A 25,825-nucleotide genomic window follows, 5' to 3' on the forward strand; every position below is an offset into this window, starting at 1 on the left:
AATTACGACAGGCCACTGAGGGTGTAGCTCAGTGGTGAACACATGTTGACTGTATGGTAGGCCCTGGACACCAGCACCACACAAAAGATAAAAAGAGTATATGCATTAGGTATATACTTCTACAGACTGCGGAGCTCCCAGGAGTGTCAATATGTAACTTACAGAAGCAAAAATAAGTTGCCATCACGAGGGAAGAGAGGAATGGAAGATGAGGGAACAGATACATGTGCCTAAGCTCAGTGACAGGTGCTGGGAACAGGGCTGGGATCCCCTTCTTGTTTGGAGTGGTCTGGACTGATCACCTCTTGGCCTTCTGCCTGAGAGTTTCAGGGATGAGTTGATCAGAGATTACCAATAACAGAAAATCCCACCATTAAAATATTTGTTTTTTATTTGCTTGTTTTGATTTTTTTTTAAGACAAGATCTCCCTATGTAGCCCAGCCTTGCCTCAAACTTGTGATACTCCTGCCTTAGCCTCTTGAGCACAACACTGATAAAAATGTTGGTCTAAAATTTACCATGTAGATCAGGCTGGCCTTGGACTCACAGAAAGCCACCTACCTCTGCCTCCCGAGTGCTGGGGTTTGAGGCATATACCACCATGCCCAGCTTCTAAAAGTCTTTCATTGTTGTTGTATTATCAATTTGTTTGGAACTATGTAGCCTCTGTTGACTTGGAACTTGTTGTGTAGATCAGGCTGGCCTTTGCTTGTTCCTTTCTTTATACTGAGAAAGCCCAGAGGCAATTGATTCAGGTGGCAATGGGACTTCCATTAAAGGTCTAGATCTCCTGTCTTATTATTCTGCTGTTCCTAGGTTAGCTCTTGTGGCTGCTGGAGCCATAGCCATTACATTTGGCAGGAGGCTGAAGAACAGCATGCTAATTTATTATTTGTTTGACACAGGGTCTCACAACTCTGCAGTCCTCCCTCCTCAACCTCCCAAAGTTCTGGGATTACAAGCTTGAGCCACCAGCTATATGAGTACATTCTTTAAAAATAATACAACAAAAAACTTACTCCAAATTTATCAGAAGTCACTAACATGATCACAGCTGTGGCTGGAAGGATAGGAGATATAAGATCTGTCCCCAGAGGCCATGCCCAGCCTAAACTGAGGATCCCACTTCCCAGGAAAGAAAGGCATGATGGCAAGTGGGTTCCAGGAAGCTGGCTGCCACTGAGCAGGGGACAGGTCCTTCTGGTGTGCAGGGCAGAACTTCATGGGGTTCCAGAGTAGGTCAGGCTGACACTGGGCTAAGAGGGAAAGGTGCTCAGTGGTCCCCTCCCCCTGCAGGCACTTCTGTGATGCAAGTAACGGCCACAGATGAGGACGATGCCATCAACACTTACAATGGAGTGGTGGCTTACTCTATCCATAGTCAAGAACCAAAGGAGCCACATGACCTCATGTTCACCATCCACAAAAGCACTGGGACCATTAGTGTCATTTCCAGTGGCCTGGACCGGGAGGTAAGTAGCCTTTGGGAATGTACTACGTGCCAAAGCCTGACTCAGAATAGAAGCTCCTGTGGCTGTCCCAGGGTCAAGGCAGGGCAGTGGCGACCCAACTCAGCTGCATTCATTGGCTTGGCTGCTGCTGCCTTTACTTTTGCTGTCCCATTTTGGGCCAGTGGCCTGCTGCCTATTCTACTGGCTAGATCCCCTGGGAGTGAGGAGGCAGCTGTAAAATGCAGGCTTTAGAGCAGTTCTCATTTCCTGTCCGAATGGCTCATTTAGTTTACATGTTGCCCAGATTTGTCCCTTGTGTGCCACAAAGTAGAACTAGCTCCTTGGATATTGGAATTACCTTCTGTTTCCTAATTAATATCTTTGCCTAGATCCTTGTTCCAAGCCCCTATGTGGAACAGCTGAGGGTTGGGCAGTATGTATACTTGTCCATTCCCTGGAAGTAGGTGACAGGTGGGCCAAGGAATGGAGAAATGGTGAAAGGGGGGACTGCTTCTCCTGCCTCCACACCCCCAGGGGCTTCTGCATCCATACATACCCCCAAGGCAGTGTCTTGCTTCCCAGGTGAGCAGCCCCTCACACTGGACTCAGAGTGGGCTTCCTCTTTGCTCCTTTCTCCCCAGAAAGTCCCTGAGTACACATTGACCATCCAGGCCACAGACATGGATGGAGAGGGCTCTACCACCACAGCAGTGGCCATTGTGGAAATCCTTGATGCCAATGACAATGCTCCTGAGTTTGAGCCACAAAAGGTAAGTTCCTTCCTGCATTCCTCATCACATAAAGGACTGAGGTTGGCTGCTTCTCCAAAACCAAGTCCCAAGTCTGTTACTTACTGGCTGTGTAACCTTAGGCAAACCACTGGGCCACTCTGTGCCCACTTTCTTTTTTTTTTTTTTTTTTTTGGTTTTTTGAGACAAGGTTTCTCTGGAGACTGTCCTGGAACTAGCTCTTGTAGACCAGGCTGGTCTCGAACTCACAGAGATCCACCAGCCTCTGCCTCCTGAGTGCTGGGATTAAAGGTGTGTACCACCACTGCCCTCTGTGCCCACTTTCTTTTTTTTTTCTTTTTCTTTTTTTTTAAGATTTTATTTATTTATTATGTATACAACATTCTGCTTCCATGTATATCTGCACACCAGAAGAGGGCACCAGATCTCATAATGGATGGTTGTGAGCTACCATGTGGTTGCTGGGAATTGAACTCAGGACGTCTGGAAGAGCAGTCAGTGATCTTAACCATAGAGCCATCTCTCCAGCCCCCATGCCCACTTTCTTAATCTGTGAAATGGAGATAATGATAAATACCTAATAGATAGTTCTGAATTTTCGGTGTAATGATCTGAATACAGATCTTGTCCAGTCTACAGGTAGTTCAGGGCTTGTTGTCATGTGAAAACTTACCTACCTCATATCTATACCTGCCCATAAACTCACATAGCTTCTGGAACAGAAAACTCAATGCCAGGACTGGAGAAATGACTCAGTGGGCAAGAATACTTTCCACTAATCTAAATGACTTGTTTGATCCCGGGACCCACATGGTAGAAGGAGAGAACTGGCTCTGTCCTTTGATTCCATAAGCTTACCGCACATATGTACCCCCCAACCCCCATACATAAATGTAATAAAAAATTAAAAGGCAAAAAAATCTCAACATCAGTTGAAGTGACAGGTACTCCCCTGCATTTGTATACAAATTTCTAGCCTTGGAAGACTATTTAGGCCTCATCAAAAACTTACTCTGTGGAGATGGCTCAGTTTGTAAAGTGTTTGCTATGCAAGCATGGAGACCTGAGGGAAAAGCCAGGTTGTTGGGGAGGTGGAAGTAAGATTCCTGGGGCTCCCTGGCTTGTCTCAGGAAACAAGGTGTACAGCTTCTGGGAAGCAATACCTGAGTTGACCTCTCACCCCTGCATACACGTGCACACACACACACACACACACACACACACACACACACACACACACACACACACACACACACCAAACACACACACAAATTGTCATGAAGACTTAGGGTGCCTGTAATTACTGTATTTGGTAGGTAAAGATAGGAGGATCAGGAGTTCAGAGTCATCTTCAACTCCATATCACACTTTTAATCCCAGTGCTCAGGAGGCAGAGGCAGGCAGAACTCTATGAGTTCCAGGACAGCCAGGGCTACACAGAGAAACCCTGTCTCAAAAAACAAACAAAAACCTAAAACTTAAAAGAAAGCTGACTCTCCAGTCCTTTGTTATCTGCGCCCAAACTTCCTGGTCAGTCCACCATTTGCCTTAGGACCTCTGCTCTCTGCCCTAGGGAGGGTGGCTCTGCACAGTAGGGGCTTGGACACCCAGACTGGAAGAGTCCAGAGTTTCAGGTCCTTATAGAGAAGGAAAGTGGGTCCAGAGTGTATGGCCTTGTCTCTATGTCTGTTCTGATGCTTGGGATTCTCTCTGTACTTGTGTGTCCTGAAAATTGCTATGGGTTGGTGGTCCAGAAATGTGAAAAGACCATGGGGCTTCCCAGCAGCAGACTAAGAGCTCCCAGCTGATAAAGAGTGGAGCAGCCAGTTGGGATGGCTCCTGTCTTTGCTCTGATTACACTGTGTCCCATCTATCTCCCTCCACAGTATGAGGCCTGGGTGCCTGAGAATGCAGTGGGCCATGAGGTGCAGAGTCTAACAGTGACTGATCTGGATGCCCCCAACTCACCGGCATGGCGTGCCACCTATCGAATTGTGGGAGGTGATGATGGGGACCATTTTACCATCACCACTCACCCAGAAACCAACCAAGGCATCCTGACAACCAAGAAGGTAGGTCTGTTTGGGCTTCTAGGGCAAAGGGACACCTGCCTCAGGCCGCTTCCCTTGGGCCTTCACTGGGGACTGCACCAAGACAGTGTGACCCTTGATACTGTCCCCTTGCTGTTATGCTAAGAACCCCTTATTTAGGTGTGCACCACCACAGCCCGGCTTATTTGGGCTTTTGAAACAGGGTCTGACTGTTTTGGAGCTTGGGAGAGTAGCTCAGGGCCTTTTTCTCTTTTGGTCTTGTTTTTATCAGGATACAGGGTGAGGTTGGGTCAAAAAGTCTTTGGGAGGGCTGGAGAGATGGCTCAGAGGTTAAGAGCACTGACTGTTCTTCCGGAAGTCCTTAGTTAAATTCCCAGCAACCACATGGTGGCTCACAACCATCCCTTAGGAGATCTGGTGCCCTCTTCTGGTGTGCAGATATACATGGAAGCAGAATGTCATAAACATAATAAATAAATAAAATCTTTAAAAAAAGTCTTTGGGAACAGGGTGGGGTAATTCATTCTCAGCTATGTAGCCAATCTGAGACCAGCCTGAGCTATGAAGCAACCTAAATAAATGAACACTTGAATAAAATTGAGCCTTTAAGAGGCAAGCATGTGATATGGTGTCACATGTCTGTAATCCCAACATTTAAGAGGATCTTTAACTAGAGGCTAGCATGGGCTACCTTGTGAGTTCAAGGCCAATCTGATCTATACAATTAGATTAGTTTAACAAAAAAGGTAATAATTGATGATTCAAAAGTATGGGCCTAGTTGGGCATGCCTGTAGTCCCAGCACTGGGGAGGCAGAGACAGGCAGATCTCTGTGAGTTTGAGGCCAACCTGGTCTACAAGAGTTAGTTCCAGGTCAGCCAAGGCTGTTACACAGAGAAACCCCGTCTCAAAAACACTATGAATGAATGAATGAATGAATGAATGAATGAATAAATAAATAAATAAATAAATAAATAAATATCTCTGGTTTGATCCCAGGTTTCAGCACCAGAAAAGAATGTAGGCCTAGAGAACAGCTTGGTCTATAAGAGCTAGTTCCAGGACAGCCTCCAATGCCACAGAGAAACCCTATCTCGGGGAAAAAAAAAAAAAAAAAAAAAAAAGAATGTGGGCCTGATTTAGGCATGGTGACATACTTACTTACTAGCACTCAGAAGGTAGAGGCAGGAGGATTTAATGAGTTTGAGGCCAGCCTGGGCTACACAGCAAGACCTTATCTCAAAGAACACAGAAAAGGCCTTGATTTGTCTTTACTTTGTCCTTCTAGTTCACAGTAGAGAATGACTTGGTGTGAGAAGCAGTTCTTAAAACTGCCTCCAATGGGCACAGTAATACACACCTGTAATCCCAGCACTGGGGAGGCAGAGGCAGGAGGATTACTGTAAGTTTGTGGCCAGCCTGGTCTACATAGCAGGCCATTCATTCCAACCTTGCCTTAAAGCAAACAAAATGAGTTAATATATGAATAAAGACTATTTCAGATACATTCTTTTGAAACATTCATTGTAGTAATGCCTCTTATGTTACGGAATGAAGTTCATATGTAACACAATTTAGCCAACTTAGTACTTTCTAGAAAAAATAGACTGGGGTTCTGGCTCAGTGATAGATCACTTGCCTAGTAAATGCAAAGCCCTGGGTTTGATTCCTAGCAGCACCACAAAAATGAAAACTTAAAGGGCTGAAGAGATGGCTCATGGGTTAAGAGCACTGGCTACTCTTCCAGAGGATCCAGGTTCAATTCCCAGCACCCACATGGTAGCTCACATCTGTCTGTAACTCCAGTTCCAGGGTGTCTGACACCCTCACACAGACATAAATGCAGGCAAAACACCAATGCGCATAAAATAAGAAATAAATAAACCTCTTGACTAAAGCTGATACTCAATTAGAAAGTAAAATATAAAAATAAATTCAATTTTCTTTAAAAAAAAAAGGGAAAGAAAACTTAAATAAAGCCAGGTGGTACATATACCTTTAATCTCAAGAGACCTTTGATCTTTGAGTTCAAAGACAGCCTAGTCTTGCATATTGAGTTCCAGGCCAGGGATTGAGAGACAGCTCAATGGCTAAGAGTTCCAGCCCAAGCTGGGCAGTGGTGGCCCATGTCTTTAATCCCAGCACTCAGAAGGCAGAGGCAGGTAGATCTCTGTGAGTTCAAGGCCAGCCTGGTCTACAGAGTGAGTTCCAAGACAGCCAAGGCTGTTACACAGAGAAACTCTATCTTGAAAAACAACAAATGAAGAAAAATTCTAGGACAGTCAAGATTATATAGTAAAACCTTGTGCTGTGTGCGTGCGTGTTATAAGGTTATAGTATATATAGAAAGAGAATTATAGCCGGGCGTTGGTGGCACACGCCTTTTTTCCCAGCACTCGGGAGGCAGAGGCAGGTGGATCTCTGAATTCGAGACCAGCCTGGTCTATAAGAGCTAGTTCCAGGACAGCCTCCAAAGCCACAGAGAAACCCTGTCTCGAAAAACCAAAAAAAAAAAAAAAGAGAGAGAGAGAGAATTATAAAACAGAAGGAAAGATTCCTAAATATTTTGACCTGTGAGCTACGTTTGAGCATAGCCACACCAGAAAGACAGTGAAGTGTTCAGATACTTGGATTTGTTTGTAGAATATTCCAAGGGCAGTGGGTCCTGTGTGCTGGCCTGGTGACGAATTACCACCACTGGTATTCAGAACAGAGAATAAACAACTGAAAACATCCTGAACAAATTAAATTATAAGCCCCCTTTCAGAAGCTGCATTCCTTAAGAACTCAGTCTATATTAAAACCACACCAAAGCTTGCTTTATATATTAAACATGTTCTTGGCTCTAATTATAAGCAGGTTTCTCACTCCAGGGAGTATATGAGTGACTATGGGGACTTGGGAAGTCACAAGAGACACAGAGGTGGTTCTTTGTCCATAACATTGGTGTGGTGCAGCATCCTACCCAGACTAGTTACCAGAGGCACCCTGGTCATGGCTAACATGCCCCACAGCTTCTCAGCGGTCCTAGAGAGGACATCACCACCCCATTGGGAATGAACCTTCTAGGCCTCACTAAGTCTTTGGGGTGGTCTGAGAGACCCCAGTAGATTTCCCCTTAGGAAACACAGGGAATTTGGGGAAACATGGAATAGGATGGGGCAGGATTGTTGCTGGCCAGAGACAGGGTCCCTTCACTGTGACCCTTCTGTCCACAGGCCACCTCACAAAATGCTGCCTCAGCTTCTTCTTCTCTCCTAGGGCTTGGATTTTGAGGCACAGAACCAACACACCCTGTACGTAGAGGTGACCAACGAGGATCCCTTTGTGGTGAAGCTCCCAACTGCCACTGCTACTATAGTGGTCCATGTGGAAGATGTCAATGAGGCCCCTGTGTTTGTCCCACCTTCCAAAGTCATTGAGGCCCAGGAGGGTATCTCTATTGGAGAATTGGTCTGTGTCTATACTGCACAGGACCCAGACAAGGAGGAGCAGAAGATCAGGTACCTGGGGATTGGGCACCAGGTCAGCGAAGTGCATAGGTACACTTGGGTGGCTTGTTCCATTCACTGTAAAGTTTGCTCAGTACTAACACCGTCATCCGTGCACCAGACCCCTCCTTCCTGCCGTCCTCAAGGCTGAAGGCTCTGTGGTTGGTCTGAGGAGGCTCTAAATGATAATAGTAGAATTCTATGTATGCTAGCTGTGACCCTTCTCAACTTCCTGTCCAGCTATCACATCTTGAGGGACCCAGCTGGCTGGCTAGCCATGGACCCAGACAGTGGCCAGGTCACAGCTGCAGGCATCTTAGATCGTGAAGATGAGCGGTTTGTGAAGAACAACATCTATGAAGTCATGGTTTTGGCCACAGACAATGGTGAGAGCTTTAACTGAGTCCTTCGACGGGCATAATGTGGTACCCAGGGCATATGGCACAGCATATTCCCTCCTTAGCAGGAGATGGTGGGAGAGAGGGGATGGACAAACCAATGTGGATTTAAAGGCCTCACTGCTATGATCCTAATTTTTCTGACTCCCAAGAGATAGGCAAGGTACTGAGGACTCACTCCCTTTTCAGCTTATTTTTAGTTCCCTGAACTCTGAATTGGCCTGTCAGTTTCTACTGATGGTTGACTGACGAGGACAGCTGGGAATACAAGTGATTAGTGTTGTCGCACCATAGCCAAGGGGTCTTACGATATTATGCCATCTTTTGACATTTAGTCAACCAAGGCCTTGAGGCAGGTTTCTCTGAAGCTTCAGGTTTCTTGAAGCTGATCAATAGACAACTGTACTAGCTTGAGGTAGCAAGTAAGTTTTACTCTATGATCTATTATAATAGCTGTCTGAATGTAGTAGCTTTTTGCTATTGATGCATAACATATTGCTATCATTGGTCTTTTTATACAAATATAAATATATATATACACATAAAAAAATTACTATATCATTGGAGCTACCAGATGACAGTGGGTAGTTTATATGTACTTCAATGTTTCAGTGTTATCATATTATCATAAATATGATGCAATGTCTTTTTTTTTTTTTTTTTTTGGTTTTTTGAGACAGAGTTTCTCTGTGTAGCTGTGGAGCCTATTCTGGCACTCGCTCTGGAGACCAGGCTGGCCTCGAACTCACAGAGATCCACCTGCCTCTGCCTCGATGCAATGTCTTCTATCATAAATTTTTAACTCTGAAAAAAAATGTAGTAGCTTTTGCTACACTGTGATTTGTTAGTAATGTCTGTTGTGGACACAAATTAGAATTATGGTATGATTGTCATAGATCTGCCATTGCCGATTTGATCTGCAATGAATTGAATTTAGTGTATGGAGGAACTTAGTAAGGAATGGGTGTGGTGACCAGAAGCTACGTGGAGGCTGACTGAGTAGGCCTTGGGGGAACTTCACATTGGTTCATTCACCAACTAAGCAAGAGCAGAAGCTGAAAAGGCTGTTTGTGTAATTGTAAACAGGGAACCCGCCCACCACTGGTACTGGGACCCTCCTGCTAACACTTACCGACATCAACGACCATGGTCCACTCCCAGAACCCCGCCAGATCACCATCTGTAACCAAAGCCCTGTGCCTCAAGTACTGAACATCACGGACAAGGACCTGTCCCCCAACTCCTCCCCTTTCCAGGCCCAGCTAACACATGATTCGGACATCTACTGGAGAGCAGAAGTCAGCGAGAAAGGTAACTCAGTGGTGGTAGCAGCAGGCTGCCAGTTCAGCTGGGTGGGTGTCGGTCCCAGAATTAATGGTCTCAAAAATGGCCATCAAGTGCTCTTCATTAGTTTTATATCAGCCTTTGAAACCCCTCAGGAGCCCTAAAAGGTGTCTTCAAAAATATAACAAACAGGACTAGGCATGATTGCACTTAATCCCAGCACTCAGGAAGCAAAAGCAGCAGGTTTCTGTGGGTTCAAGTCCAGCCTGATCTACTTAGTGAGTTCTAGGGCTATATAATAAGACCCTGTCTCAAAAGAACAAGCAAATAGCAACATCCACCATAAAAACACAAACAAAATTAGGTAACCAGGGCTGGAGAGATTTCTCAGTAGTTTCAGGGGCTGGAGAGATGGCTCAGCGATTAAGAATACTAGCTGTCCTTCCAGAGGACACTGGTTCAATTCTCAGCACCCACGTGGTGACTTGAAACCACCTGCAACTCCAGGTCCAGGGACCAGATATGCTTTTCTGGTATCCACAGCACTAGGTATGCATGTGGTACACAGACATACATGCAGGAAAAACACCTGTACACATTAAATAAAATTTAAAAATTAAAAAAGAGCATGTGTTGCTCTTGTAGAAGACCCAGGACCAATTCCCAACACCCACATGGTAGCCCACAACCATCTGTAACTCCAGTGTCAAGGCATCTGGCATCCTCTTCTGACCTCCATGGGCACCAAGCACACACATTGTGCACATGCATACACACAGGCAAAACACACATGCACATACAATAAAATACTTGTTTAAAGATGGGTAATAGATGGCGCACCCTTTAATCCCAGCACTTGGGAGGCAGAGGCAGGCAGATCTCTGTGAGTTCCAGACCAGCCTGGTCTACAAGAGCTAGTTCCAAGACAGCCTCCAAAGCCATAGAGAAACCCTGTCTCAAAAAACAAACAAACAAACAAACAAAAAGACGGGTAACAGGCCAGGCAGTTGTAGCATATATCCTTAATCCCAGCACTCGGGAGGCTAAGGCAGATGGATCTCTGAGTTTGAGACTAGCCTGGTCTACAGAGTGAGTTTCAGGACAGCCAGAGTTATACAGAGAAACCCTGTCTCAAAAAAGATAGGTAACCAATTAATGTGAATATTAACCTATTAAGTTAGCTACTTCTTAGAATAATGTTTGAGACATTGTCTCTGTATAACTCTGGCTGTCCCTAAACTCACTCTGTAGACCAGGCTGGCCTCAAACTCAAGAGATACTCCTGCCTCTACCTTCCAAGTGCTGGGAATAAAGGCATGCATCACTATTCCCTGTTTTATATTCTATTTTTTTGAGGCAAAGAATAGTCTAGTAGCTGATGATAGCAAGAATATCAGTCCAATATCACATGACTTACCAGAACCTCACATTTTGCTAATACTATAATTGCTTTCTTCTTTGTTTTTAATAAAATGACGACCAAGCATGGCAACTCACTCCTGTAATCTCAGCACTCAGAAGACTGAGGCAAGTGAATTGCCATGAGTTTGACACCAACCCAAACTACAGAGTAAAACTCTTATCTTATAAAAATAATTTATTAATTAATTTTAAAGTGATGAATTAATTGGGGATGGAGCGATGACTCAGTGGTTGAGAGCACTGGCTGTTCTTCCAGCGGACCAGGCTCAATTCCCAGCAACCACATGGCAGCTCACACCTGTCTGTAACCACAGTTCCAGGGGATGCAGCACTGCTCTCTTCTGGCCTCCAAGAGCATCAGACACACACGTGGTGCACAGATGTACAGACACATACATGCAGGTAAAATACCCATACACATTAAAAAAAGAGAAAGAGATGAATTAATTCATTTTGTGGGGTAGCCAGATTTCTCAGAGGGTAAAAGAGTTGCACAACTTGGCAGACCTGAGTTTGACTCCCAGAATGCAGAGGTGGAAGAAGGAGACTGATTCCCAAAAGACTCTTCTGTTCTTCACTTGTGTAACATAACACACACATGCCCCAGCCCCCACACACACCCCAGCAACAACAGTAACACAACAGTAATACGATGGTAAAGAAAAGGTAACTACAAATGAAGTAATTTTTGTAACCCAATACTCTTTCTCACAATGTTAAGTTTTACTTTAGCCAGAGTTTTGGAGACATCTTGTTTGTTTTGTTTTGCTTTTTTGCTCTGGGGCTTGAACCCAGAGCCTCGTGGATGCTAAGCAGGCACTCCATCACAGCGCTACACTTAGACAAAGACTGCCTCTTGCTCATCAGTGCTGAGCTCTTCTCAATCCTGTATCATCTGATACCCAGAGCACACCACATATGACATCCCTCGACTAATACATTCTCTGTCTCTCCAGGAGACACGGTGGCTTTGTCCCTGAAGAAGTTCCTGAAGCAAGACACATATGATTTGCACCTTTCTCTGTCTGACCATGGCAACAGGGAACAGCTAACCATGATCAGGGCCAAAGTGTGTGACTGCCATGGCCACGTGGTGAACTGCCCCGACCCCTGGAAGGGTGGTTTCATCCTCCCCATCCTGGGTGCTGTCCTGGCTCTGCTGAGTGAGTACCATTTGCCTCCATGTGCAACTGGGTAGTGAAGAGACCTGATTTTTCTCAAAATTTCTGAGACTAAGAGGACATCCAATATTTTTCATCTATTTCTTTCTCTTTTTAAAAAAGTTTTATGTGTATGAGTGTTTTTGCCTGAATGTATGTACAATGAATGTGTGTCTGTACAAGCTATAATGGGTTTACATAGCCTGGAACTGGAGCTGTAAACAGCTCTGAGCTTCCATGTAGATGCTGGGGATTGAACCCAGTACTCTGCAAGAGTAGCCAGTGCTCTTAACCACTGAGCTGTCTGTCTCCTTCCCAACTCATCAATTTCTTAAGCTCCAAATTCTATGAGTACCATTTAATCGGTGGATGTTTCTGGAATTTGCAGAATATGCCAGGGTAATGTCTTCCTGTCATGTCATTTTGAGGTATACACAGTTGCTCTGAGGAGTCTAGGAATTTGTTAGAAAGGCAGATTCTCGGTTTCAGGCAACCTCTTGTTACTCCAGCTGGCTGTCCTTTGCTGTATAAACCTGCTTTTAAAAAAACAGGCCATCCTAAAGACCTGCCGATCCAGAAACTTAAGTGTAAGACCTAGTTCCCTTGTTTTAACAAGCCCTGGGGTTTTTTAAAACACGCCACAGTGTAAGAATCGCTGGACCAGAAAGCAGAAGTGTTGCATTAAAAACAAATTTCTCTCATGACAGTTGCAGGAAAATGAATACTACTGGAAGTCATTATACTAAATGCAGTAAACTAGACTCAGGAAGACACTACCACATGTTTTCTCTCTCATATGGTACCCAGATTTAGAATTACATATGTAAATACATTTGTGTGTGTGCATGTGTGTATTTGTGTGTGTTTATATGTATGAAACTAGAATGGGGATTCCAAGGGGAGGAAGTAGAACGAGGTAGTAGATTACGTGTAATAAGAAAGCAGAAGGGACACTATGTGGGGAAGGAAAAGAGACCAACACAAGTGGGCAGTGGGGACAGGAACAAATGAGAACAAAGTATAATAACACTTGTGTAAAGGTGGCATGATAAACCCCTTACTTTATGTGCTAACTTAAAAAATAACAAATAGCTGGATGTGGTAGCCCACACCTTTAATTTCAGTACTTTGGAGGTAGAGGCAGGCTAATCTCTGAGTTCGAGGCTAGCCTGGTCTATAAAATGAGCTCCAGGCCTGGTGGTGGTGGTGGTGGTGGTGGTGGTGGTGCACACCTTTAATCCCAGCACGTGGGAGGCAGGCGAATCTCTGTAAGTTTGAGGCCAGCCTGGTCTACAAAGCTACATAGAGAAATCCTGTCTCTGGAAAGAAAAAAGAAATGAGTTCCAGGACAGCCAGAGCTGTTATACATTTAAATTGTCTTGGATGATGATGATAATGATGATAATAACAATAAATAAGTACATAAACATTTCTAGTCCTTTCCTTAAAATTCCAACTTGGCATTTGCAACTAGATCAATTACTATGGTATATCAACATCACATTATTTTACCTTTTCTTTTCTTTTCTTTTCTGTTTTTGTTTTTCAAGACAGGGTTTCTCTGTATTGTTTTGGAGCCTGCCCTGGAATTTGCTCTGTAGACAAGGCTAGCTTCGAACTCACAAGAGATTCACCTTCCTCTGCCTCCCGAGTGTTGGGATTAAAGGTGTGTGCCACCAACACTCGGTTATTTTACCTTTAAGTCCGTGGCTAATTTAGAGGATATCAAATGACTGAGAGTCTCATGGAAAGTAACTGTAGAGGGCTCCCCCTCAATACCACCATTGTGGAAAGTCTAATGTGGTAAATGCTGTAGGATTACAGGTGGGAGGGTCGGAGTCATGCTGCTTCCAGGAGGAGGTGACATTTATTGGAGACCTAAAGGCGGATGTGTGTAAGGGACAGACACTGGAGGGTTCTGAATCTAAATGGAACTGGATATGGTAGCGCATTCCTGTGGGCCAGCATTTGGGAGGTCTTGGAGGCAGAGTATCAGGGTTCTCTAGAGAAACAGAACTTATAGAATGAATATATAAAGAATTTATTAGAATGGTTTATAGGCTGTGGTCCAGCTAATCCAACACTGACTGTCTATTAGTGGAAGGTTCGAGAATCCAGTAGAAAAATAAATTTAATTAATTAATTAAACTTAAAAAAAATAATCTAGTAATTGTTCGGTCCATGAGGCTGGGTTTCTCAGCTGGTCTTCAATATATATATATGCCAGAATCCTGAAGAAGTAGGTTCAAATGCCAGTGAAGAAATGGACTTGCCAGCCAGAAGAGAGCAAGCAGGCAAAAAGAATAAGCTTTCTTCCTCCATGTCCTCTATTTACCTGTCAGTAGAAGGTATGGTCCACATTAAAGGTGGATCTTCCCACCTCAAAATATCTGGAGTAATATCCAGGTGGTGGTAGCACAGGTCTTTAGTCCCAGCACTTGGGAGGCAGAGCCAGGCGGATCTCTGTGAGTTCTAGGACAGCCATAACTGTTTCTCAGAGAAACCCTGTCTCAAACAAAAAAAAGTGGTTTCTCACTTCAAATGATTTTAATTAAGACATAATCCCTTACAGGTGCCCAGATACTTGGGTTTTAGTCTAGATGTAGTCAAGTTGAGAACCAGGAATGGCCATCACACAAGGGAATCAGAAGTTCAAGACTAGTCTCAGCTAGACAGTGAAACTAATCCTGGCTACATGAGTCCCTCTCTGAAAAATCCATAAATAAATAAATGCACTATGCTCTGAGGGCCTGCCTGGCCGACCTCATGGTTGGGGGAGTACTCACATTTCTCCACTCTTTCAGCCCTTCTGCTGGCGCTCCTCTTGTTGGTGAGAAAGAAGAGAAAGGTCAAAGAGCCCCTTCTGCTCCCAGAGGATGATACCCGAGACAATGTCTTCTATTATGGTGAAGAGGGTGGTGGTGAAGAGGACCAGGTGGGTCACTGGAGGGATTAGGAGGCAGATATGGATGCTCCCAAGGCCCATGATGGAAGTGTTGGGGCCACCCAACGACTTCTGTTAGCTATGTTGACTAGCCCTGGCAGAGGCATCTGTCTTCATGCAGAACTGGCCACCAACTCCCTCTCCTGGGAGGGTATCCAGTACCATAGTCTCTTTGCCCCAGCTAAGTGGCTCTCAAATGTGCCTTAAATTGGGGGGAGGGCAGTTGAAATGGGGGATTTGGGGATATCTGGCTACTTCCAGAGCATCAGAGGGGGGAGATACAACTGGTGGGGAATGGGGCACATTCTCAACCCAACAATTGCATTTGTTTTCTCAAAGGACTATGATATCACCCAACTCCACCGGGGGCTAGAGGCCAGGCCTGAGGTGGTTCTCCGCAATGATGTGGCACCAACCTTCATCCCCACACCCATGTACCGTCCCCGGCCAGCCAACCCAGATGAAATTGGCAACTTCATCATCGAGGTGAGTCATGGCAGACTAGCCCACAGCAGCCCTCTGTCAAGTGCACGTCGCATGGGTGAACAGACATGGGCTTTCTGAATTGACTCAAGTTCAAGTCCTGGCTCTACCCCAACTGTGTGATCTCTGAATACTCAGAGAGAATCTGTGGGCTTCGATTTCCTGCTCCATAAACTCCAAATCTGTAGAAATAGTCTCATCATATATCAAACACTGAGTTATTAGGAAAGTATTCTGGAATCAGACAATCTAGGTTTGATTTAGGGTTTGGGTGTGTATGGTTCTCTCTTTTCTCTCTCTCTCTCTCTCTCTCTCTCTCTCTCTCTCTCTCTCTCTGTGTGTGTGTGTGTGTGTGTGTGTGTGTGTGTGGTTTTCTGTTGCTTGTTTTTAAATTATTTTATTATTTCAAATGTATGGATGTTTTGTCTTCATTCACCACATATGTACAGTATCCCCAGAGACCAGAAGAGGGTGGATCCTCTGGGACTGGAGTTGCACACAGTTGTGAGCCCCCATATGGTTTGCTGGGGATTGAACCCCTTTCCTCTGGAAGAGCAGCCAGTGAGTGCTCTTTGCTGCTGAGCCATTGCTCCAGCCTCTGGTTTTTGAGACAGGGTTTTACCATGTAGCTCTGGCTGTCGTGGAATTTTCAGTGTAAACCAGGCTGGCCTCCAACTCCAACTCCAACTCCAACCTATTTAAAAGTTTTTTTTAGAGGGGCTGGTGAGATAGCTCAGAGGTTAAGAGCATTGCCTGTACTTCGAGAGGTCCTGAGTTCAATTCCCACCAACCACATGGTGGCTCACCACCATCTATAATGAGATCTGGTGCCCTCTTCTGGCTTGCAGGCAGACAAGAGCCTGTCCTGGAACTAGCTCTTGTAGACCAGGCTGGTCTCAAGAGATCCGCCTGCCTCTGCCTCCTGAGTGCTGGGATTAAAGGCATTCCCACCACTGCCTGGCAGGAATAAATAAGATTATAATGCGGAGAAAATTGTGGAAGCTGTTGTGGATTACTTCAAGGATTGACAGAGGCCCCCAAACTTGCCTGGCACTGGAATCCTCCAGGGAATTTTCAAGACCACTGGAGCCTCTGACACCCCACACACACACTTCCCAAGTCTGGGCCTCCACTGATCTGCATATGACCCAAACCCAGCTTTAACTCCCCAAATAAGTTATTTTGTAGAACCGACAGACTCCCTAAATTGTCTTCTGATCTACAGACACACACAGACACACACACACACACACACACTCTCTCTCTCTCCTCAGCCCCAACTTCCACCCTCTGTTCCTGTCTTCTGCAGAGATTGAAACAGACCTGCTTGCCTCTCTTGCCTGTTGGAAGCAGTCTAGCAGCAAGCCTCTCTACTTGAGTTTTGTTTGGAAGAGCGCTGCATCAGACACACAGGTGCTCACACCTGGAAAGCTGCATCAGACACATGGGTGCTCACATCAAACACTCGGGTGCTCACACCTAGAAATGTTGCTCAGGGCTGCTGGCTCAGAGAAGATGCTTTGAGCCTCTTGTTAGATGAGGACAGTTTCTACATAGTTTGCAAATTCTGTCTTAATCCCCTCGTGTGCACATATAAAGACGATGTCCAACTATTGGGTACTAGCCTACTAAGAGTTTTCTATGTACTCAGTTCCTCAAAAGCCACGGGGGCATCACTGTGTTACAGATGGGAAATGGGCATAGAGCAGTTGAGAGGTTTGCCCAGTCTCAAAACTGTTTGAGTTTCTGGCTTGATTTGTCTGACTTCAAAGTCATGGTCTTTGCCCACTGGCTTTGGTTGCCCTGAGCTGCTATGCTAAATACTTTCTATAAATTCCACTTTCAAAGCCTTGGGGGCAGAGGCCAGGCAACCTTGCCTGGGGTGGAGGTGGTAGGGATATTGAGGTTCAGCAGATGCACTGTATGCCAGAACCCAGGCAGCTGGCAAAGGTCGCCATCCTGCCATTCCTAACTGCTGTGCTCTGTTGCCCTAGAACCTGAAGGCTGCTAACACGGACCCTACGGCCCCGCCCTACGACTCCCTGCTAGTGTTTGACTATGAGGGCAGCGGCTCAGATGCTGCCTCCCTGAGCTCCCTCACTTCCTCCGCCTCCGACCAGGACCAGGACTACAACTACCTTAATGAATGGGGAAATCGATTCAAGAAACTGGCTGACATGTATGGTGGTGGTGAGGATGACTAGGCTGCCCTGCCAAGCTGTCCAGGCAAGAACTAAAGATCAGGTCACAGCGCATCTCCACTTCAGCCAAGGACTCCGGAGCTTGCCAGGAAGTGACGTGCATAGCACACTGCCTCTGACATGAAGGCTGGACTGTAAGCCTTTCAGATGGAAGGATGTGGCACTGACGTCACTGATCCCCTCAGCTGAGGGCAGGGTTGCTTCAGAGGCTGAACTGAGAGGTCTTTGCCTGCCACACAGTGCTCAGCCCCAGGGCCAACTGCTCTGATGCCCATCCTGACTTTCTACTCAATGGTTCCCTCTTTTTAGAAAGAGGCCTCTTCCTGCAGCTTTTTTATTTTGTTTTGTTTTTTTCCTTATGCGATTTTCAAAAAGTTAGAGGCTGGGCGGTGGGGTCAGTGTCCCCTCAACCCCTCTGGAAAACAAGCCTGCAGGGCTCACTGGTCCTGGTGCATTTCTCTGATCTCCAAGCCTTGAGGCCTCACTCACTGAGATGGATCACTGCTTTATTTTATTTTTCTTTTTTTACTGAGTATGTCTAAATTGTCTTGCATTTTTTGTTTTCTCTGTTGCGTCCTGTAGATGGAGAGTGATGACAATCGTGTAAAAATGTTCTAGAGGTTTTTTTTATTAAACAAATTTTTCCCAGAGGTGCTAGGGGAATGAATTTGAAACAAAGCGCTTATCTAATCTAATTCTCTTGCCTTACCATGCATTTATGAGAACAGTTCAGTTTGGTGGGTTTTAGACTTTTTAATAAGCTCTTGCAAACCCCCTGACTTCTCAACTTCCCCCTGGTGGTATAGATATGCCCAGGATTTATTGCCCTGTGGGCTCCAGGGCAATAATGGAAGTAATGCTGTAACAGTCAGGGGGTGGAACACTGACCTCCCCTCCTGCAGCTTCAGAGCCCCGAGAGAACCCTAGTTAACTTCCCCTGGAACTGAGTGGCCCAAGCCTGTAATTACAGCACTCGGGAGGTGACATCAGGAATTCAAGGTCACTAAGGTGGGTGACCAGGGGGAGGGGAAGACAGATCATGGGTAGTGTGTGTCTGTAAACCCAGCACAAAGAGGCTGAGGCAGTTCTCAAATTGGAGGTCAGACTGGGTTATATATCAAGGCTCTTGCCTCAGAAAAAATGCTTTCCTGGCCAGCCAGAGCTTGTGGTGAGACCCTGTCTCAAACAAACAAACAAACATACTGTTGGCTGGATTGATAACCTGTCACATGGCAAGTACAACCACTTACTCAAGACTTCCCAAGCACCACAGCACTTAACTTTGCGATTTCTTTAAACTTGGGCTCACAGTAATCCTCTGGGTGAGGGGACTTTCCTGCAGTAAAGAGAGGGTTTTGTTTTATTTTTTAACTTTTTAAAAAATGATGTGTCAAAGCCAAGCAAAATGGGAAATTAGAGAATTCACTCAAAGCGTTGGTCAAATTAGAATTAAAAATTAGAATGTCCCTGATACTGCCAGGGAGTAAGGATGATATCATCTTTAAAGTGAAGTCCATAATTGTTCTTTTGTTGTTGCTTTATTTTATGTGTATGGCTGTTTTCCCTGTATGTATGACTCAATACAATGTGTGTGCCTAGTGCCCCCTTTGCCCACAGAGGCCCCAGAAGAGGGTGTTGGATCCCCTGGAACTGGGGTTACAGACAGTTGTGAGTTGCTGTATGGGTGCTGGGAATTGAACCCAGGTCCTCATGAAGAGAAGTCAGCATCCTTTACCACTGTGCCATCTCTCTCTCCAGAAAAGACTGATTGCATTAAATATGGCCATCAACAAACTTGTTCTTTTCAGTGAGTGAAAAGAATAAAGTGGGGCTGAAGAAATTGCTGATGTTACAAGGGATGTTTCTTCCCCTGAGAGTGGCTTTCATTTGTTTCTTTTTGGAGAATGGTCTCTGTAACCCACTGACCTCAAACTCATGATAATCTCACCCTAGCCTCCTAAATGCTGGGATTACATGTTTGAGACCCCACACCTAAGAGTGGGTAATTCTTTTCTAATGTTTATTTTTATGTATATAAATGTTTTGCTTGCATTTATGTATGTACACCATGTGTGTATGGTACCCAGGGAGGCCACAAAAGGGTATCAGATCCTCTGGAACTGGAATCACAGCATGTGGTGAGCTGCCATATGGGTGTTGGTGTTATGGGGAGCCCACCAGAGAAGACCAGGCAGATGCAGTCTGTAGCCAATTGAAAGTCTTTATTCTAGCTGACTGGGACTACACTCAGGTATTGGGACCCAAAATGCAGCCCCCAGCCTTTAAAGCAAGGAGCTTTTAAAGGCAAAAACTAAATCTTGGTCTCTTGTTTGGCAGCTTCAGGGGGAGGCTTTGTGCAAGCAGGTAGCTTAACAGATGCTAAGATAAGCAGTTAGCTGCAGGGAGAGGTTTGCAAAAGCAGTCGGTTTAGCAGAAACCAAGAAAAATTACCTGGGGTGGGCTGAAGAGATGTCTCAGAGGTTAAGAGCACTGGCTATTCTTCCAGAGGTCCTGAGTTCAATTCCCAGCAACCACATGATGTTTCACAACCACCTATAATGAGATCTGGTGCCCTCTTCTGTCATGCAGGCATGCATGGGGGCAGAACACTGTATATGTAAGAAAGAAAGAGAGAGGAAGGGAGGGGAGGCGGCTGAAGAGATGGCTCATCGGTTAAGAGCACTGGCTGTTCTTCCAAAGGACCTGGGTTCAATTCCCAGCACCCACATGGCAGCTCACAACTGTCTGTAACTCCTGTTCCAGGGGATCAAACACCCTCACACAAACATATATGCAAGCAAAACACCCATGTACATAATTTTACAAATAAATAATTTTTTTTTAAAAAGAAAGAAAGAAAGATAACCTGGGGTATCTTGACCCTTGGGTTCTTAGAATAGAGTTGGGTAATTTTTCATGAGATTCTCAATCAAGGAGGTCAAATTCTAGTCAAACCTAAAATGGCCTCTGAAGGAATATGAGATGAAGGAAACAGCGCATGCCTTGTCCTGTCACACTGGGATTGGACCACAGGTCCCCTGCAGGCACATCAATTGCTTTAAACTGCTCTCCAGCCCCAGGAATGCTTAAATCTTTAAAGCAACTGTACTTCAAATCCAGTCCTGGGCTCAGAAGCCCCGGCTGTCACATGGTGGAGCCAGTGGTGAGGTACACAGGCCCCAAGTGATTTGGGTGCATGTGTAGGCTTGGTATGGAGACTGACAACTACTGTCATCTGATGAAGAAGTCAAAAGGGAATTTATGGGACCAATGTGATGGCTCAGCAGGTAAAGGTGCCTGCCACCAGCTTTGACAACCTGAATGTGATGCTGGAACCCACATGGTAGAGTCTCCCGAGTTGTCCTGTGACAGCCACAGGTGCACCATGGCCTGCATACCTATGTGCTGGCACACTCATCAAAATATAATAAGTATTTAAGGGAATCATGTAGGTTTCTCACCTTCCTTGCCCTGTTGTATGTTAGCCCCCTGACCAAGGCTGCTCCTGCCTGTTCTTTTGAGCCCCTTTGCCTCTGGTCCGCCCTCTGTCTTTGTTGATAAGCAGGTGTGGAAGGGTAGGATGTCCCAGCCAGTCACACCTGCTGCCCCTTATCTTTGGCTCTCCTCTCAGAGGCTGAATGAAGCAGGGAAATCCAATCTGCAGCTAGTCACAAACCGAATAGCCAAACAGCCACAGTTTGGCCCGGCTTCTCCCCTGGGACTTGCAGAGGGTGTCAGAGGAGAAGTGGCTTTTCACAGCCAAACCTGGCCTCCGTGAATGAACCTGGAGTCTTTTGACTATGGGACAAATCACCAACCTGAGTATCTGGGAAAAACAGGCCTGGAATAGGCGGTTAGGGTGCAAGCCACACAGTTCTGCCTTGGACTTGCTTCCCATCTACAAAATGAGGTCTTGGCCATGGGGTTCTATAACAAGAACCAGGGGCTGGTGAGATGGCTCAGCAGGTGATTGCTGCCAAGCCTGATGACCTGAATTCATTAATCCCTGGGACCCAACACGGTAGAAAGAGAACTGTCTTCCTAAAGTTGTCCCCAGACCTACACACACACACACACACACACACACACACACAGGATACACACACACATGAACATGCAAACTAAAAATATTAATGTAATTTTTTTAAAACAAAAGAAAAATATTTCCAGAGAATGAGTCACCATCTCTAACTTCCTGGTGAGAAATAATCAGCACACCCCTAATAGTCGGCCCTGCTAATGAGGACTGCCTGGGTATTTGGTTAATCTTTTATGCTTTTGTAGCTGTGTGAATCCTCCAATGTTTACCCCCTAGGTGTTGGACCCACATTTTTTTTTCTTTTTTCGAGACAGGGTTTCTCTGTGTAGCTTTGGATGTGTAGCTTTGGAGCCTATCCTGGCACTCGCTCTGGAGACCAGGCTGGCCTGGAACTCACAGAGATCCGCCTGCATCTGCCTCCTGAGTGCTGGGGATTAAAGCCAGCACTTGTGGCACCAACGCCCAGCTGCACCCACATTTTGAGCCACACTTTTACATAACAGTTTGTGGGTCACTTTGTTGTCTCCATCACACCCAATTTGGTATTGATTTGCTTTCACCACTGTCTGTGAACATGAACTCTAGGGTTTGGTTTTGTTTCTAACAACATTAAACGGTCCAGGGCATCCATCTTTGTAGAGGCTTCATAGTCACCTCCAATCTGGTGATGAGAGCTGAGAATGCAGCTCTGGCTGAGGTCAGGGCTGTCTGGAGTGGAGAGTTCAACCTGGGATGATGACCTCTCAGGTCCACTCTTGTCAAATCTCAAATCTCTCCCCAGACTTCTAAAAGCTCCAAGCCCAAGAAAAAAGAAAAAAAAATGAATCTTTAAAGATGGATGTGGTGGCACATGCCAAACATCCCAGTAGAGGGAAGGTGAGGCTGGAGGGGTGAGAGTTCAAAGCCAGCCTGGGCCTCATAGTGAGACTGTCTCAAAACAAATAGCAGCAAAATAAGCTCTGGAGTTTTCCTGTGAGGAACCTATCTCTTCAGCCTCCTCCTTGCATTCTCCTCACAAGCTCTCCTCACCCCAAGTAAAGTCAGCCTGGCTCACTTCATAACAGGCCTTTTACCTGTGGCTGACCTAAGCTATGTTGCTGTTTTTTTCCCCTCCATTACGGTGCAGGTAATTCCACATGTCCAGTCATTGCATAGGCTGAGAGGGGTTTTAAGACCCAAGTAGAGACTGACCATGTTCCAGCCAAGGCAGGGGCTGTCTGTGAGGTCAGCTGGGTGACAGGCCACCACTGACAAAGTTGGGCAGTCCCCCTGGAAAGCCCCACCAGCAGCCCACCCCATGTGTATCTAGTTTGGCTGGCTGGGGACCTCTGTGGGCATCTCCCCACAAAGTGAAGACAGAGCCTTCCTTCCCACCTCCCACCAACTTTTTTTTTCTTTCCTGAGACAGGGTTTCTCTGTGCAGTCCTGGCTGCCCTGGAACTCTCTCTGTAGACCAGGCTGGCCTCAAATTCAGAGATCCAATGCCTCTGCCTCCCAAGTACTGTGATTGAAGGTGTGCACCACCATATACAACTTTCCTAAGGAGGTATGGTTCAGAGGTCAAATTCAGATCCTGCACTTCTGGATAAGGCCTTGGGCAAATCACTTCAGCTCTCTGCAAATGAGGTGATCAAACTAGTTTTCATCTGGGTGCTCGTGGTGAGAGGGTGGAGTAAGTGAGATCGCTAGCATTACTGCTACGGGAGATTGGGGGAGTGACAGGCCTGGTGAGGTATCCATGTACATGAATCCTTCCTGAAAAGTGAATTTCCATCGAGATAATTCCTGGAAACTCCCAAACTGCTAGGGACACCTTCAGCGATCAGTTGCTGCGGTTATCCCGAAGGGACTTCCCTTCTCTCCCAGCAGAGGGCACCATTCTCCAAAGCAAACCACGTCTGTGGCTAGCATTCCCAGCCTGACTTGCCAGGGTAGGACCTGCAGGAAGTGGGAGGGTACACACCACAGGGCCACTGTCTGTGACATACCTTATATGGAAATCCGCTTGTGAAGACAGGTCTGCCTGCACACAACACATGCTCTGTAAAAACGTGCTGACTCAGTGCATGAAAGAACTCTGTGATTGAAGATGCACCATCCTCAGATGGGGATGGTTGTTACTCTTTTTCTTTCACATGGGAATGTCCTGTTTACCTAGAACTCTTATGCTCCTGTTCAAAATGTCTCTCACTCTCCTGTTACGTCTTTCTGCCTCACTCATGGAGGGGGAAAAAAGCACAAGAGAGAGACATGGGAACGAGAGATACATTAACTATAGTTAATTAAAGGGGAGAGGGAGAGAGCAGGGAGAGAGCAGGGGGAGAGAGAGGAAGACAAGAGAGTAAGAGAAGAAACAGAAGAGAGAAAGGCAGAAGAGGGCATGAGTGGGCAGGGGTCTGTCTTTTAAAGGGGCCCTTTACACGGCGTGGGGGAGACTTAGTTCCCATGGAACCCTGGGCTGACCAGGGTACTGCCTGAGTGGATTCTACCAGGTAACAGGGGCAGGCCTGCATAATGCCTGAACCTTTCAATGGTGGCTGTGTGGATAGCAGCAGTCCATATTTATTGGACTGTGATTGGCCACGACCTTCACCAAAGAATCAGTTACATTCTCTCAAACCTGTCAGTCACCTGCAGAAAGAACTTTTTCTGGTTTCCTTTTTCAGCGGAAATTGAGGGCCAGAGAGATAGCTCAGTGGTTAGGAGCACATGTTGGTCTTGCAGAAGACCCAGGTTCATGTCCCAGCACCCACATGGTGACTCACACTGTGCATAATTAGTTCCAGGGTATTTAAAGACCTTTTGTGACTTAACATGGGCACCAGCGTCTACATGCTTCGCAGACATAGACTCCAACCAAAAACATTTGTACACATAAGATAGTAAAATGAATAAATCTACAATTTAAAAAGGACATTGAGATTTAGAGTAAGTGCTGGGTGTGGTGGCACACAAAGGTGTGTGTCTGTAATCCCAGCACTTAAGAGCAAAACTAAGATGGGAATTGAGTGTTCCAGACCAGCCTGATTGACCAGAAAGACAGGGAGAGGAAGGGCAATGATGGAGGCAGTTTCAGATCTAGTTCTCTTGGATCTACAAGGATGAACTTATATTTTCTTTTTTTTCCAATCTATCATGTTTATTTAAACTATGGATTCTTAATATCAGAAATTTTAATGATAATTTTTAAAAAATCAGTAAAGAACCAGTTCACCTTTCCTAGTCTAGCCACATAAGCCAGCTGCACCCCAGACCTCAGCTGTAGGCTCTAAGGGAGTCTAAAAGCATCACTTCCCCAAGAACTACAGAAAACTGCCACCCACAAATAAATTGCTAAGGAAAGTAAATACAGTGTGTCTCTGTCATTCAAACCAAATAAAAAGTTATGAAAAAGTTATGAAATCTATTAAATCCACTTAAAATACTTAAATGCAGAAATCTCAAATTTCCTTCAATTGGGCCAGAAACCACCATGGACATTACGATCACGGTTCCAGGGACCACGAGTGGAATGTTTTAAGCTTAGGCCAATCAACAAGCCCTGTGGACTTTCCAACAGAATCATGTACTCAGGCATACGGTAAATAAGGACTGTGGCAACACAGAAGCAAAAGTCGGTTTGCAAGTGAAATTTCTAGAAGCTCATGAAAACAATATCATCTCAAATTGCAGGTGGAAAAGGAGAGAGTTAAGAGTACTCTGGTCATCTTCAGTCATTTGGTCGTGCACAGTGTTTAACAATCTCTGCTTCCCACATCAACATTACTCCACAGGAGGGGCGGGTCCTGTCCACTGTGAGGACTGGAGGGCTTCCGGGGAGGCTGGAGCCCCTCAGATTAGGAGGCCTCAGTAAGAACAGGAGCACTGCGATCACCATCCAGGCCATCAGGATCACAGTAATGCTGACACCACTGTCACTGGAGGGTCCTGGCAGCTCCCGGAGGCATTCTGTGTCTGTGTAGTAGGACTGAGACTGCCGAAGCAGACTGATCAGTCTTCCCAACGTATGTTTGAAGGGACCAGCCCCCCATTTCGGCAGTCATGACAGTAACACATGCTCACTATAACCTTGCCTTGGTCACTAAGAGGTTAGGTGCCTGCCTCGTGGCAAGGAACCAATCAGAAGTTAGCTGGTGGCGCTATGATTTATGG

The 25,825-nt window shown here is 45.7% G+C and overlaps 1 protein-coding gene across 2 annotated transcripts in view; it reads left to right on the forward strand.

Moving 5' to 3' along the window:
• The window catches only part of Cdh3 (cadherin 3), a 42,230-nt gene extending 24,593 nt beyond the window's left edge, over window positions 1-17,637 (forward strand). For both annotated transcript variants that reach the window (XM_035441445.1, XM_035441446.1), the window contains exons 7-16: window positions 1,298-1,473; window positions 2,094-2,222; window positions 4,088-4,273; window positions 7,513-7,754; window positions 7,983-8,128; window positions 9,227-9,451; window positions 11,803-12,009; window positions 14,811-14,941; window positions 15,290-15,436; window positions 17,428-17,637. In XM_035441445.1, coding sequence (XP_035297336.1) covers window positions 1,298-1,473; window positions 2,094-2,222; window positions 4,088-4,273; window positions 7,513-7,754; window positions 7,983-8,128; window positions 9,227-9,451; window positions 11,803-12,009; window positions 14,811-14,941; window positions 15,290-15,436; window positions 17,428-17,637 — 1,799 coding nt within the window. The remainder of the gene's footprint in view (window positions 1-1,297; window positions 1,474-2,093; window positions 2,223-4,087; window positions 4,274-7,512; window positions 7,755-7,982; window positions 8,129-9,226; window positions 9,452-11,802; window positions 12,010-14,810; window positions 14,942-15,289; window positions 15,437-17,427) is intronic.
• Window positions 17,638-25,825: the final 8,188 nt, after the last annotated feature.

The sequence above is a fragment of the Cricetulus griseus genome, chromosome 3, assembly GCF_003668045.3.
Source record: "Cricetulus griseus strain 17A/GY chromosome 3, alternate assembly CriGri-PICRH-1.0, whole genome shotgun sequence".
In the NCBI taxonomy this organism is placed as follows: Eukaryota; Metazoa; Chordata; class Mammalia; order Rodentia; family Cricetidae; genus Cricetulus; species Cricetulus griseus.